Source organism: Genypterus blacodes, unplaced genomic scaffold (genome assembly GCF_046128005.1).
Source record: "Genypterus blacodes isolate CSIRO-AG114 ecotype Tasmania unplaced genomic scaffold, CSIRO-AGI_Gbla_v1 ptg000310l_1, whole genome shotgun sequence".
Lineage (NCBI taxonomy): Eukaryota > Metazoa > Chordata > Actinopteri > Ophidiiformes > Ophidiidae > Genypterus > Genypterus blacodes.
The window spans coordinates 103606-119434 of NW_027467099.1; the positions used below are offsets into that span (position 1 = coordinate 103606).

At 49.0% G+C, this 15829-nt stretch overlaps 3 protein-coding genes across 3 annotated transcripts; 1 reads left to right on the forward strand and 2 right to left on the reverse strand.

Annotated features, from left to right (window-relative positions):
- Positions 1-10: 10 nt before the first annotated feature.
- On the forward strand, positions 11-3470 carry rfc2 (replication factor C (activator 1) 2). The gene is made up of 7 exons (XM_076137417.1): positions 11-97; positions 193-527; positions 1184-1289; positions 1388-1489; positions 1823-2081; positions 2722-2982; positions 3202-3470. The coding sequence occupies exons 2-7, from the start codon at positions 257-259 to the stop codon at positions 3310-3312; spliced, it is 1110 nt and encodes a 369-aa protein (XP_075993532.1). The 5' UTR covers positions 11-97; positions 193-256; the 3' UTR covers positions 3313-3470.
- Positions 3471-4370: 900 nt separating this feature from the next.
- On the reverse strand, positions 4371-10797 carry LOC142988297 (PHD finger protein 20-like). The gene is made up of 18 exons (XM_076137416.1): positions 10707-10797; positions 9895-9974; positions 9550-9721; positions 9377-9461; positions 8589-8662; positions 8302-8467; positions 7978-8061; positions 7842-7901; positions 7522-7702; positions 7323-7432; positions 7120-7227; positions 6949-7041; positions 6725-6867; positions 6506-6605; positions 6204-6399; positions 5922-6129; positions 5709-5844; positions 4371-5367 (listed from the first exon to the last, which is right to left on the reverse strand). Exons 2-18 carry the CDS (start codon positions 9972-9974, stop codon positions 5231-5233), a joined length of 2133 nt encoding a protein of 710 aa, XP_075993531.1. The 5' UTR covers positions 10707-10797; the 3' UTR covers positions 4371-5230.
- A 434-nt stretch (positions 10798-11231) lies between these two features.
- On the reverse strand, positions 11232-15775 carry ccdc135 (coiled-coil domain containing 135). Its single transcript, XM_076137427.1, has 15 exons — positions 15744-15775; positions 15539-15713; positions 15248-15373; positions 14827-15021; positions 14520-14663; positions 14151-14369; positions 13919-14066; positions 13703-13831; positions 13443-13571; positions 13077-13303; positions 12760-12975; positions 12569-12679; positions 12034-12144; positions 11735-11929; positions 11232-11638 (listed from the first exon to the last, which is right to left on the reverse strand). Exons 1-15 carry the CDS (start codon positions 15773-15775, stop codon positions 11357-11359), a joined length of 2439 nt encoding a protein of 812 aa, XP_075993542.1. The 3' UTR covers positions 11232-11356.
- Between the last annotated feature and the right edge of the window lie 54 nt (positions 15776-15829).

Sequence of the window (15829 nt, forward strand, 5' to 3'; positions counted from 1 at the left end):
GTTTGCGGAAGAAGGAAGTGATCCAGCTTGGAGGAAGACGACTTCCGGCTCTACGCCAATATCGCCACAAAAACGACCCAATAATTAAACTGGATTGGTAAAAGGTATCCATGTCAGCATTAAAGAGCAGTAATATCATTATTTAATGTTTATTATTGTACATCGCAGCGTTTCCTTTTGTTGTCTTTGTAGTACTGCGAGTGTCATCGATGACGCTCTCGGCCAATCGCCACCCCCCTAAGAGAGTCATCAACCAATGAGAACGCCGTTTATTGCAGCGTATGCGGGGCTGTTGGCGCTCAGACTCGAAGCAGAAATGGCGGATGTTGAGATGAAGTCACCGACACAGAGCAGCGGCAGCACAGCGGCCGCTCAGGCTGCGGCCCAGAGCTCCGGCGGCTACGAGCTCCCCTGGGTGGAGAAGTACAGACCGCTCACTCTGAGCCAGATCGTGGGCAACGAGGAGACCGTGAGCCGCCTGGAGGTCTTCGCCCGGGAGGGAAACGTCCCGAACATCATCATAGCAGGTAGGGGTGTGTGTGTGTGTGTGTGTGTGTGTGTGTGTGTGTGTGTGTGTGTGTGTGTGTGTGTGTGTGTGTGTGTGTGTGTGTGTGTGTGTGTGTGTGTGTGTGTGTGTGTGTGTGTGTGTGTGTGTGTGTGTGTGTGTGTGTGTGTGTGTGTGTGTGTGTGTGTGTGTGTGTGTGTGTGTGTGTCGCCAACCCCATAATGAAGTCACCCTTGTTCATGCACGTTATCATTTTAGAATGATGTCATCGGAACAGTTACCACAGATGTAGGTCGTCTTTGCCTCTTACACACACACACACACACACACACACCTAAATCTATCTGTGTGAGTGCAGAGGCATCATATTAACAATAATGAAAGAGTAAAGATCATCCAGGTGTGCTGTCTTGTTGTGACGTCACATCTGGCTTCACTTCCTCTCTGCTTCAACACAGCTGCTGTAAGCAGAGAAACCTTCTGCCCCTCTCGCCGGGGTCGACCTCTCGCCGGGGTCGACCTCTAATCAGGGTCGTCCTCTCACCGGGGTCGACCTCTCACCGGGGTCGTCCTCTCACCGGGGTCGTCCTCTCACCGGGGTCGACCTCTCGCACACGTCAGCATGTCAATCCAGCTTCAGGGTTTAAGGAAGTCCATGAAAGTGTTTGTGGATTTCAGGACCTCCAGGAACAGGAAAGACCTCCAGCATCCTGTGTTTGGCCCGAGCTCTGCTGGGAAGCTCCATGAAGGACGCAGTGCTGGAGCTCAACGCCTCCAATGAAAGGTCAGCAAACAAACAAAGAGTTCAATAAAGAAAGAAAGAAACAGACTGTGATGTGTGTGTGTGTGTGTGTGTGTGTGCGCGTGTGTGTGTGTGTGTAGGGGGATCGACGTGGTGAGGAACAAGATCAAAATGTTCGCCCAGCAGAAAGTCACTCTGCCCAAAGGTCGACACAAGGTCATCATCCTGGACGAGGCCGACAGGTGAGCTTCCAGCTCATCATGGCCACTTATTGAAGTGATGAAGATGAGGATGATGAAACACTCAGTTTTCTGTGTTTACATCCAAACATACAGAAACAAAAACCACCACCAAAGTTTGTTTCCTCATTTATTTCCTTTTGTTTTTATTGAAGCAAACATTTTACTTGACATTGTGCAAACAATTGTAGGATATTTTGGAGATCGTTTTTTATACTGAAAGAGGGGGAAGAGGAGAGAGAGACAGAGAGGAAGAAGGAAGGTTGTGTTTCCTCATTAAAGCTGGATACCTGTCTGTCTGTCTGTCTGTCTGTCTGTCTCTCTCTCCCGGTGCAGCATGACAGACGGCGCCCAGCAGGCTCTGAGGAGGATCATGGAGATTTACTCCAAGACGACCCGTTTTGCTTTGGCCTGTAATGCGTCAGATAAGATCATCGAGCCGATCCAGTCTCGCTGTGCGGTGCTGAGATACTCCAAGCTGAGCGACGCTCAGATCCTCAGCCGCCTGCAGGAAGTGGTGGACAAGGAACAACTGAGGGTGTGTGAGGACGGGCTGGAGGCCATCATCTTCACCGCCCAGGGAGACATGAGACAGGTACAGGGGACATGAGACGGGTTCAGGAGACGGAAGACAGGTACATGAGACAGGAACAGGGGACATGAGACAGAGACGGGACAGGTACAGCAGACATGAGACAGGTTCAGGGGACAGGTACATGAGACAGGTTCAGGAGACATGAGACAGGTTCAGGAGACATGAGACAGGTTCAGGGGACATGAGACAGGTTCAGGGGACATGAGACAGGTTCAGTGGCCATGAGACAGGTTCAGGAGACATGAGACAGGTACAAGAGACATGAGACAGGGACAGGGTTTTGCCTCCACATAAGCTCAGCTGAGAGCAAGGAAGAGGAAACGTAAGAGAAGAAGATGGCCGCCTGTGCTGCTTTGGACCTTGAGACAAAATAGAAACCACAGTGTCTTCATGTCCCCTTCAGGGACGAGACACAGGACTAATGCACAGGTGACCTTCCATGACCTCTGTGTGTTGACTTCCTTCCAGCTCGCTGCCTTTGGCTCGTTTCATCGTGATCACGTGACCTCGGATCAAACGGGAAGGAAACAAGCAGCAGCAGGAAGAAGAAGAAGAAGAAGATGGAAATTAATCTTCTGCTTCTCTGTCTCTCCCTCTTTCTCTGTGTCTCTCTCTGTCCTTCTGTCTCTGTCTCCTTCAGGCTCTGAATAACCTTCAGTCCACACACTCGGGCTTTGGCGTGATAAATAGTGAGAGTGTGTTTAAGGTGTGTGACGAGCCTCATCCTCTGCTGGTGAAGAGCATGCTGGGATTCTGTGTGGAGGGGAAGCTGGACGAGGCCTTCAGGCTGGTGGAGCAGCTGTGGGCGCTGGGTTACTCTCCTGAGGACATCATGGGGAACATCTTCAGGGTGTGTAAGACCTACACCATGGCCGAGTACCTCAAGCTGGAGTTCATCAAGGTGAGGAACCTGAACCTGAACATGTGTGAGCGTCTGGAGGGAACAGACGTGTAGAAGAAGTCAAAGGTTTAAAATGAACCATTTGCTCAACCAACATTCTGGCTTCACTCATGGTGCACGATGCAGCTGATCTGCTGTGTAGACGCACTAAGAATGACCCCTGCACACAGCATGTCTCTGATTGTGTGTGTGTGTGTGTGTGTGTGTGTGTGTGTGCAGGAGATTGGTTACACACACATGCGTGTGGCTGAAGGCGTGAACTCTCTACTGCAGATGGCGGCACTGCTGGCTCGGCTCTGCAGTAAGACGGCGCCCCCTGCTGTCTGCTGAGCCACCAATCTTTCCTCTCGTACTGGACTTCCTGTTTCAAGCTTCCCGTGGGAGGAGCCATGAACGCTGAGCCGCTTCGTTAGTCAAAGGAAAGACTTTCTGCGAGGCAGCCATTTTGTTTCTGTAAATGTGTAATAAATCACTTTGTGTTGAAACCAAACTCACCTTTGACCTGTGCTGCATTCGAGTGCTGTGGTAAACGCTAGCTTCTTGATGCTGTGCAGGTTTACCACTCTTGGCCCTAGTGCGCCCTCACGTGGCTACATATGGTGCAAGGTTACACATGTGTGAAGTCATGTTCCAATAATGATCAGAACCTATGTCCTTTAGCAGAATGGGGACGTGTCCTCTTCGTCATCACCTTCATCATCAGTGTGATGGGTTCCATCTTGTAGCTTCTGTTTCTTCATGTAGCTCGATGTCTTTTGACTCACTGATGTGTTAACATCACTTTATATATATTTATACACACACACACACACACGTCTGTCCAATCATGCCATGGAAAATGAAAATGTTTTTACTCGGTGTGCACATTGGTCCAATCTTTATTAGAAGAGGAGCGATGGCTTTCAGTCTGTCGCTCAGTGACATCACATTTCCACAGGCTGAGAGATGGTGACCTTTAACCTGTGTCCGCTGAAAGGTCAATGAGCTGCAGCATCTGAATACGTCAGAGCTGGTAACTATGGTGACAGTAGAATCAAATTCAATCCAGTAATCGTGAAAAATTCTTATTTTCATTGATGAATTCATTCAGTTCAGTCACAATGATTCAGCACTGTAGCATTGCTAGGTACATGCTAGTTTGTTTGGCTTCAATGAGGAATGCTAATGCTAATAGAGCTTTTCACAAGGAGTTGCTAATGCTAACTATGACGTGTTATTATACGGCGTCCTGGTCAGATGTACAGCGCCCCCTGCTGTCATGTTTATGATCTAGGATCTTATAAATTAGTTTGAAATATTTCGGCTTTATGTTCAATCTTAATGAAATAAAACGGTTTGTAAATAAGACAAATGTGTCAAAGGTATGAGCAGAATAAATCCCCTTAATATTTTTGAAAACTTTTAATGCAGAGACCTGCTGAATGTTTACAATCAATCACTTATTGATTTGATGTATTAATACATATTGCTAAAGAATGAACATGCAGCTTCCTGTGACTCCGCCCACCATCTCTAAATGCAGAAATAAAAGATGAGGAAAAATGACAAACTTTGATCGTAGGAAAAAACAATTTACAAATCCAGAAAAGTGATCAGAAAGGTTTGGCCTGTGGTGCCTCACGGGGGCCTCACGGGGGCCTCATGGGGGTCTCACGGTGGCCTCACGGGGGCCTCATGGGGGTCTCACGGTGGTCTCACGGTGGTCTCACGGGGGCCTCATGGGGGTCTCACGGTGGTCTCACGGGGGTCTCACGGGGGTCTCATGGTGGTGCTCCTCTCGGTCCTCACAGGGCAGAATCACTGCCATTCTCATTCAAATGAAATGGATTTGGTTCTGGAATCAGTTCCATTTAGGATCCATTGAACCAAAGTGAACCCGCCTGTACTTCCACCAGTAAGCCACGCCCACTCATGACATCATCAAACGGTTCCAAACTACTATTGGTGCAGACTCAGAAAGGTTCAAAGCAACATTGGTGGATCAGAACAGAACCAGCGCTGGCCTGGCAGGAACAAGGTGGACGAGGATTTGATCCTCCATAAAAACCATGGAGGCCACTGATCACCAAAACAAGGGATCAATAATCACACAGCAGGGGGGCACGGTGCTGTTCACTGTGTGGATACAGACTTCTGCACTCTCAGGGCCACGCCCACCCACGCCTCGCTATCCTGTCTGTCCAGTCCCCCTTTGACTACAGAGGCTCTGATTGGCCAACGCTGTCACCGGTCAGAGTTGGACTCCAGGTCAGCGGCACACTGACAGGTTCCTGACAGTGAGCAGGTCACACAGCAGCCGTCTGATTCGCTCTTTGAGCTGAGGGAGGCGGGACAAGGGGTCAGGAGGTTCCAGCTCGCCAGAATGATCCAAACAGGACTCCAGGACTGAGAGAGCGACAGACAGACAGGCAGGCAGAGAGAGAGAGAGAGAGAGAGAGAGAGAGCAAACATTTGATCTATTGTGCTGTGAAAAAGCCTCCTTACAGATTTTGCACATTAGTCTCACTTAAATGTTTCAGATTATCAAACACATTTTAAAATATTAAGATAACATAAATAAACACAAATCAGTTTCTAAATGATCATTTCATTTATGAAGGGAAAAAAGCTAAACAAACCAACCTGACCCTGTGTGAGAAAGTCATTCAGATGTGAGATCTCAGATGTGTGTGTGTGTGTGTGTGTGTGTGTAGTGTGTGTGTGTAGCATGCGTGTGTGCATGTTACCGTCCAGCTCTCTCTCGATCTCGTCCATCCTGCCAGTGATGTGAGCGTGCAAACACTCGACGTGCTCCAGCAGGTTGAGCTGACAGTGTGACACACACACTGGGCGTGGCTCAGGGTGTGTGTGTGAATTCACATCCTAAACACAGCAAGAAATGAATGTTTCAGATCTGCCTCTTCTGATTGTATATGTTGCCATGCTTCCTGTGTTGTCACCTGTAGGGGGCGAGGCTTCACTCCTGCCGCCTGCGCTTCCTTTCCTCTCTCCTCTGCCTTTTCCCATGATGCTCCAGGTTTCTGGTAGCAGTGCTCACTGCTGACGTAACAGATGGAAACTTCTCCTTTCTGACTTTCTGCCAATCTCAGCCCCTCCTCCTGTTTCCAAGGCAACCTCCACAGCTGGAGGTCGGGTTGCATAGGAGAGCTGGCCGGGCAGAAGGTTCCTCCGTCACACAGTGCATTGTGGGAAATCTAAGATTTGTGAAGTGAGATACTCACTGTAAGAGGCTGACTTTCAGCTGCAGCCCGCTGAGGACCTGATTGAGGCCATGCGTGTGCGCTAGCAGACGGCTGGTGTGTGAGATGTGAGAGGCGTTGACTTGTGAGTAATTCTCCCTCACACACGACAGGCCGAACATGTGACCCGAAATCAGCCAATCTGGTTCTGACAGGACACACTGAGCCCGCCTCCAACCTAGACACACACACACACACTCAATGTTCTTGCTGATATAAACAATGACCACATGCTCTGAAACACGCATGTATAGACACAGAGACACGTGTGATCAGCTGTTTACCTGCTGTGTCCCTGCAGTAGTAACAGGTGTAATTATGAGGAACGTTGTCTTCATATAAACCCATACAGGTTCCATGTTGCCAACGGCAACACGCCTCACACTGAGTGAAGAGAGAGGTTAAAACAAATGTGTGTGTGTGTGTGTGTGTGTGTGTGTGTGTGTGTGTGTGTGTGTGTGTGTGTGTGTGTGTGTGTGTGTGTGTGTGTGTGTGTGTCTTACCTGGATCATGAAGTCATTTTCCTCGTCCACCTCACACACACACCTCACCACCTCACACTCTTCTGTTTCCATAGTGATCGGCCAAGGGGGTGTGTCCTCTCCACTCTCAGCCGTCAGTGTTGACCAGTCACTGCCATCATCAGCTGAAGGGGGAGGAGCCACTGTCAGAGAGGGCCGGCTGATGGACAGTCAAGACAGTCAATGTGTGTGTGTGTGTGTCTCACCCTGTGTGTGTGCGTGTGTGTCTTGGTGACCTGTGGACAGTCTCAGGAGGGGGTGGGGCCCGTCTGACTTCTCCTCATCGCTGCTGCAGCGTCCTGAGCACAAAGGTTCTCAGTCAGAGCAACACAGGAGCCCGCCGCTCTACATCCTCCACCTTTCTGTCTCACCCTCACCTGACTGATTGGTCTTCTTCTTCTTCTTCTTCTTCTTTTTCTTCTTCAGTTTGATTCTCAGGAAGTTTTTCCTCTCCTTCCTCTCTTTCCCTCCTTCCTTTGTCTCCTCTGCTCACAGGGCAGCACACACACAGGTTAAGGACAGAACCACACACACACACACATGTGCGTATCTGTGTGTGTGCACGTGCCGCTCGTCTCACCTGTTGCTGTGGTGCTGTGCTCCCCGTTGTCATGGTGACAGATGTTTACATTTTGATCGTCATTCTTTCTGTCCGTCAGGAAGTCCTCCCCCTGTGAGGTCGACTGTTTCCTGTGACGTCACAAACACGAGTCCTGTCATTTTTCACTTCCTGTTCCAGGTGAACAGATGTTCCCCACCAGCGTATTGTGCTCTGTTACCTGAGCGCCCCCTGCTGCCCGCCGGGCTGAGGTGACTCAGAGTGATAGTACTTGATGTGGTAATGCAGCATGCTGGCCTTCCTGAAGGACTTGGAGCAGCCGCTCACCGCACACTTAAAGGGGTTATGGTCCAGCTCGATGGACAGGATGGGGGGGGGCTGGTTCTTAATCACCCTGTACACTGGACAGGGAGGGAAGGGGCAGATCCTGTCACTTCCTGTTTATTATACTACACAGCCAAGTCTCTCTCTGTCTGTCTGCCTGTCTCTCTCTGTTGTGTTGTTCTGTGTGTGTGTGTGTGTGTGTGTGTGCAGGCTTACATGGTTCTCTGCTGAACTTGTGGGTAGTAGGCAGGTGGGACTGACGCTCTAAGAGGACATCTGATGGAGACAAAGAGACAGACAGTATTTGACAAACTGTTTCAGTTGTATTGACGCATTGAGTATTGATGTTTACCTCTGTCTGTGTGGGCGGGGTCAGGAGGGGCTGGATGGGCGGAGCCAGCTGTGATTGGTTCATTCAGACCTATACTGCTTCCACCTGGAGGAGACACAAACTGCAGGTCAGCTGAGCACATTTATCTACATCCTTTAGTTCAGTGAAAATATGGAAACCCTACAGAGGGACGAGCCTCATAATGCAGTAAGCAGATCAAAGAACTATAGCGTCTCTGTGAGGCTCACTATTTAGCAATCAATCCCTCTGAATGAATAAAGTGAGAATGTGAAAGGTGCTGATTCATCATCAGCCATGGGAGAGGTCAGAGGTCATGCCACTTACTGTCATCTGTCTTCCTTTTCGCTGGTGAAGGAGACAATGTAGGCTCTGACTTCCTCTTCCTCTCGTCCATGTTGTCCTCCTCTCCTTCTCCTCCCTCCTCCTCCTCACTTTCTCCCTCCTCCCATCCCTCACTACCCACAGTGCTCGTCTCAGGTAGGACCTGCTGCTCCACACACACACACACACACACACACACACACACACACACACACACACACACACACTGTCACAGCTGTGATTGGTGAACATGATGGAACACTAACCAATAGGAGTGGAGTATTCCTTACTTCCTGGAAGGGTTTGACCTTGGTCGGCTTCACAGTCTGAACCACTCCGTCATAGAAACGCACTGTGTAGGAGTCTGACACACACACGCACACACACAGAAGGTGTAGCCTTCATGTTACCATAGTTACAGTCTCACGTGCTCCCCTGTAGCCCACAATGCTGTTCACTTCCTGTATCTGGCTGGATTGCTGGCGTTTATTAGGAGCGCTGTTAGGTTCTAACCTGTCTGAGGGAACGGCACCAGGATACCAGTCAGACACACCAGATGGACCTTTGTGACACGTATGTGCCTGCAGCTCTCATTCTCTCATTCACTCTCGCTCTCTCCCTCACTTTCTCTCTCACCCTGTCTCCCTCTCACTCTCCCACTCTCACTATCACCCTGTCTCTCACTCCCTCACTCTCTATCCCTCCCTCCCTCACTGTCTCTCACTGTCTCTCTCTCTCTCTCCCTCCCTCACTCTCTCTCCCTCCCTCACTGTCTCTCTCTCTCTCCCTCACTCTCTCCCTCCCTCACTGTCTCTCTCTCTCTCCCTCACTCTCTCCCTCCCTCACTGTCTCTCTCTCTCTCCCTCACTCTCTCCCTCCCTCACTGTCTCTCTCTCTCTCCCTCCCTCACTGTCTCTCTCTCTCCCTCTCTCTCCCTCCCTCGCTCACTTACTCAAACATCCTTCATGTGTCACTCACTTCATGACTTTTGAGCCTCAGTCAGTCGTTTCTTTGGGTTTTCATTAAACTGTTGGGTTGTGATTTGTTTCAGGGGTGGAAGGTCAAAGTTGAGCCTCACCTTCTTTGTTGACCTTGAGAATTCTGGCCGGGTAGAAACGACAGTCTGTCCAACAGGCCATGACCTTTGACCCTGCACCAAACTGCTGGACAGAGAAGAAGAGATGAGTCCAACTCACAGGCAACATACCACTCAGACCAAACTCCGTCTGTCTGTCTCTCTCTCTCTCTCACCGTCTGTGGGCGTGGCTGTTTCAGGCCCCTCCTCCTCAGGCTGACTCGCTCCACAGGTCTGAGATATTGAGAGTTCCATGAAAACCACTCGTCATGCCGACGGCTCCACTGGCGGTAATGGATCAGGACTTCCTCTTTGTCGTAGTCAATTTTCTCGATGGTGGCCCTGTACCTGACATCAGAAGTAACCATGGAAACACATTATTACAGAACTAAATCCATGTTTTATTATTTATGTTTCAACACTGAAATATGTGAATATTTGAACAAAGTTACTTAGAATGACACATTCATTCATACGTGTGTGTGTGTGTGTGTGTGTGTGTGTGTGTGTGTGTTCCACACCAGTTCTTGTGGCTGTCTCGGGCCTCCAGCTGAGCTCCAACCTCAAAGGTGATCCCTGACCTGTCTGGAGGAGTTTTCATCTGACACACACACACACACACACACACACAATAACCACAGTGTGTCACAACACCAACCACACACACAAACACACTCGGAGCGATCAATATGAAGTTCACTGTCTCTCTGTCTTTATCAGCTCCTCATTTTCCATCATAACTCTAACTTGACAGAGTTGTATAACGTGATGATGATTGATGTTTGTATATGAGCCATTAGCCTGTGACGCACCTCATTAGCTTTACCAGCTAACATGGTTAAAATTCAAATCAGACATTAATAAATGTTGCCTGTCGCTGATTTGTCCCCTTGTCATGGCAGAGTGGGCGTGTCGGGACATCTGCGCACACTCCCCATTGGGCAGCCTACCTGTCAATCAGGCCAAACTCCTGCCTCCCGACCCTTAAATACCTTCGGAGCTGTTGACAGATGCTAACATGCTAACGCTAAATATGTCTATGTGTCGGTGTGTTAGCCTCCACAGACAAACAAGCAATGGCACAAAATCAAACCGTCAAACTTTCAGTTCGTTAACTAAAGTAACACGTAGCGCTGAGCGCGTCTGTTTACTAAGTGAAGCTAACGGAGAGAAGCTAACTGTCCTCTCCTAGCTAGCGAAGCTAACAGAAAGCACGCAGAATGACAGCGGCTCCGCTCAAAGTTAAACTTCGACTGAAGCACAAACACGCGTCCATTTTCACAAAGTCATCAAAGCGTTTGTGTCTTTAACGCTTCAGCTTCAGCTTGTTTACCTCACAGCCTCTGCGCCGCTCCTCGCTGGGGCTCACGACGCATGCGCAGAGCTCCCCCCGAACAGGACGGAGGCTGATCCTGATCCTCTGAGGCGTGATGAGTCCGCATGTGCTGAGCCTCTACATGTTACTGACGTGTGCTGAGCCTCTACATGTTACTGACGTGTGCTGAGCCTCTACATGTTACTGACGTGTGCTGAGCCTCTACATGTTACTGACGTGTGCTGAGCCTCTACATGTCACTGACGTGTGCTGAGCCTCTACATGTCACTGACGTGTGCTGAGCCTCTACATGTCACTGACGTGTGCTGAGCCTCTGCGGTCCGGGTCTATCAGATAACTGATATATGTATGATTTAATTATGATAAGATCGATCTCCATGAGAAGAACATGTTTGTTTATTTATTTTCAATCAGTTATCTGAGCAGGAAGAAACACAAAACCACTGAGAGCTGAATGTGCACATGTATAGGCCAGCAGGGGGCGCTGTGGAGGGCAGCAGGGGGCGCTGTGTAGTTCTGGGCTCAGTCCAGCAGGTGAGGAGCCAGGCGAGAGTCTCCATGCAGCTTCTTATCCAGAGCTTTGTTCTTCTGAGGAGCTGAGGCTTTGTGCCTGAAGCAAACACACACACACACACAGAAACACACAACTATTTGTTTCTGATCTGCAATGATGTTAAATCACTTTTTTTCCAGTGGAGCTTTTGAAGGCGTGTGTGTGTGTGCTTGTGCGTGTGCGTGTGAGTCTGTGTGTGTCTGTCTGTGTGCATGTGTGTGTGCGTGCGTGTGTACTTGCGTAGCCGCTGTGTGATGACTTTGATGCGCAGCGTGGCGTCTCTACAGTACTGCTGGTATTCTTCCTCCTGCTGCCTGTTCAGGCTCAGCTGGTTCTGCTGGTACCACTGCTGCTTCTTCTGCAGCTCCTCGGTCTGCTGCACTCACACAAACACACACACACACACACATCATATCCTGATCACTGCAGACCTCACTCTCATCACACACACACTGTTGGTGTGATGTGCTACCTTGTCGTAGTGTCCCTGTATGATGTCTGCACGTGTTTTCTGGAGCTGTCTTGAGTCGCCAAGATATTCTTGGTGGATTTGTTGTGCGTCCTCAGAATTCAGTGTGTCGGGGTCTCCATGCCTGATCAAATAAGGAGCCAGGAAGTCTGTCTCCTTCTCCTGCAGCCACCTCTGCTCCTCCTCGGCCTGACGCTCCTGCACCAAAACAACCATGTGAGTATGGTTGCCTTTGAACTGTGTGTTTGTGTGTGTGTGTGTGTGTGTGTGTGTGTGTGTGTGTGTCTGTGTGCATGTCTCACCCTCTCCTCTCTGCGCTGTCTTGCCTTCTCAACACCTATGGTGCTCCATGGAGAGAGATAAAGCTGCATGTTGTCCTCCTCCTGCTGCCTGCTCGTTAAAATGGCCCTAACCTACTCACACACACACACAGTACACACACAGTACAAAGGGTTCTAAAAAAAATTTGGACAAGCTACAATTAAAGCTACAAGCTACACAGCTACAGTTGTTGGCCATGGTCATATCTGTCTTGAATGTTGCTGTTTCATTCAAGAAGTTAGACATCACATCAGGACTCCACATTAGACAAAGACACTTTCTTCTTCTCTGTGTTTAAGATCAAACCCCTCTGCTTCATTCCTGTGTGACCTGATGTCTGAGCAGATGAAGTCCTTATCCTTTACTGCTGTTCTGTCTTTGGTTGCCCCAAGAACCTTTTTAAGGGTGGGGATGTGATGTCACTGCCTGGCCTGTTTCCCCTGTTGCAGCCCCCCTCCTCCCACACACACACACACACACACACACACACACACACACACACACACACAGTGTTACCTCTGCCTTAGAGGCTATGAAGCTGCGTGTAGCCTCCTCTTCCTCCTCTGTTAGAGCCAGCAGTTCCTCATAGAGAAGGTGCTGCTGAGGAGGCCCAGCAGAGGGATCCACCTAAACACACACACATGTCAAGGACTGGCATACTGTAGGTGTGTGTGTGAGTGTGTGCGTGTGTGTGTGAGTGTGTGTACCTGGTAACCAGACACCAGGTCCAGAGTGAAGTCCTGGGCTTTATGAGTTTCTGTTGCCTCCTTTGGTTTGATGAAGACTCTTGTGCCAGGAATGATGTCGTTCTCTTCTAAATGATAGGTCAACTTGATCTGCCTCTTAGCCAATAAGAACACTCGCTCAGCCACGTCTTCTCTGGCTGGCTTCGATCTGTTCCTATGGAAAAGCTCCACTATTTTCTGACAGTACACACACACAAACAGAAGGTTCATCAGCTGCCACACCACTTAGGGGTTAGGGGTTAGGGGTTAGGGGTTAGGGCTCCAGTGTGTGCTTTTACCTCCATGGATCGAGGATCTGGATCAAGGGTTATCTCTGGCTCCGAAAACTGGACTCGCCTGAAGACCACATGTCGATAATACAGGAAGTCATCTCGACCCTTGAAGGTCTCTGTCATCTCCCCTGGAGCCTCTGTCCTCTCAAGCAGACCGTCCACACGAGGAGCGCTGTAAAACTCCATGTGACGCCTGCTGTCACTGACCGCACTCAGAGTTTCATACCTAAGGGCTGAAACAGCCAAACATCACTAACTAACCCTAACCCTCTAACCCTAACCCTAACCCCTAACACTAAATGGGGTTAAATTCAGGAGAAACAAGCAAATGTGTGAGCTTCTAAATTGGACCTCAGCAGGTTGCATATATACTTTTAAGGTGGAAATTTTGTCCACATGCGAAGCGTTCTATGGTGATGTTGTTGGTCTTGTCGATCTCTCTCTCCTGTACATGGTCACATCTGTGCTTGTACCACTCTTTCACCATGACGACCTCAGAGCCTTAACCACAAACACACACACACACACACGTTTTACATATATGAGGCATGTCAATTGTAATGTAAAATCGAATGGCGCTCCAGTGAGCCAGACAGAAATGATTTGACTGTGTCTTTGGTGAAGCCACTCACATTCCAGGTCTTTGTAAGTGATGAGCCGTGTGACCAGGCCGTCTGACATCAGGTAGGGAGCAAACATCTCCAGCTGAGCTTTTCGGTAGCATGTCGCCTTCTTTCCACCAGGCCAGCGGGTCTCCAGGTCTGAATAAAGAGAAGGCGGCAGTATCACAGGGAATCAGTTCAGTGTATCATCTGATAGTAGCAGCAGTGTTGGTGTGGCTATCATACCTTTGTTTGAGATCATCAACTCACTGACCCAAGATCTCAGCATCTGGATTTCATTGGAACGCTGGGCTCTGATGAGTTGCTTCCTGCTGGAGATGCCGTAAAACACGGGCTCCCACATGTTCAGATCCTCCAGGTCATACAACATGCCCTAAACACACACACACACACACACACAGTCTACATGATGAAGAGGTGTGGTTGTGCTGACTATGACTCAGGTGTGGACACTCACAGCACAGCCGTTGCTACAGTTCTGCATGTTGACATAATAGTTCAGGTGGTTCCAGACGCTTTCAATGCCCAGGAAGTTGTCATCACTGTTAGAGTATCTGTTTCCTGTTAGAGGCTCTATGAAGAAGTTTTCTGTGATGTCCCGACAGCCTGACAGCACCAGAACCCAACAGTGAACCCGCAAACCCAGCAGGGAGTCAGGAGGATGAGATGTTGTGTCCTGTTTAGACGCAAAAACCCTGAAATGAGCTCATCCTTGTTAACATTGTGCTTTAACTTATAACTCTGGAGATAATACAAATATGTACAGATTTTAATATGAGAAATAATCTAAACGAATTCTTTGGGTTCTGATGAATGATTTCAACACCTCCTCTGGTGTGGGTTGAGGTGACATGTCCATGACCACTCCCTGTTTCTTCTTCTCCTGTGCCTCTAAAAAGTGACTTGTGAGCTTCTCCACAGGCTTCACCCTGTATTTGTTCTCCTCTGACTTCTGCTCTGACATCACAACCTGCACAGACAAAGTAGGAGTTCATTCAAAGTACAAGTTCTGGAACTAAAGAGTAAAATGAGGAAAAATTTTAGTGAATTAAATGTCACTCCGATCAGACATAGAACAAATTTGTACTCCACAAAAAGATGTGATGTGAGTGTCCAGTAGGGGGCAGTGGTACCTTAATGTGAGTGTGCAGTAGGGGGCACTCTTGCAGGCTCTGGTCGAGCAGACACATGTGTTTGCTTGCGTATCCACTGACACAATAAGCATCGTATCCTGCGCCGAGCAGCAGGCTGCACAGCAGGATGGAGAAATCGAAACAGGAACCTCTCTGCTTGTGCAGCACAGAGGAGGGCGAGCACACACAGCTGGGCTGTGGACACACACATGCACGCCAACAGGGTTTGAACTGTGTGATCAATGATTGTACCTTTGACAAATAGAAAGGCTATGAATGATCTAGCAGTGACTTGTGGCTGAAGACTTTTATTTTGGAGGTCACACTGATGAACTTTCAGCATCTCAACTTCTCACAGAAAAACAAATCTAGCCACTGATCTAAAACAGTTCAATATTGAAATGATTTTCCTTTTTCTGACCAGGTTTACAGGGGGCTCTAGAGGCTCCAGGGACAGGAAGTCTGCTACAAAGGAGGCACAGCCGTCCCAGTGGCAAAGCTCGGGGAAGGAGGGCGGCGTGGGGCGCAGCGTCGCACACACAAACTTCTGTTTGTTCACAAACACACACAGGGGCACAGAGGGTCAAAGATAGACAAGATCATAGAAGATCATAGAGCATGAAAGAGGACCATCTCTGGTCATAGTGAGCCAGAGAGGGTCATAGTGGATCATGGAGGGTCACAGATGATTGTGGTGTTCAGGTATTACTACCTTCACTCCACACTCGTTCTCCGGGCAGAGCAGCAGAGGTTTTCGTTCCGGAAATAAGTGTAAATACTGGCGGTTGAAATTCTCAACGATGGACAGAAGTTTACCCTCCATGTCAGAATTCTTCCTATAGGACTCAGGACACAGAGGACCGCCCTCAGTCTTCTCAGAGGTCAACCTGCTTCATAGAGACACACAGAAGACAAACCTTGATGTCCTCTCAGAGTCTCTACAGGCCATTGAACCCAGAAGCCTTTTACACAACCTCAGTAGACTTCTACATATACAAAGATT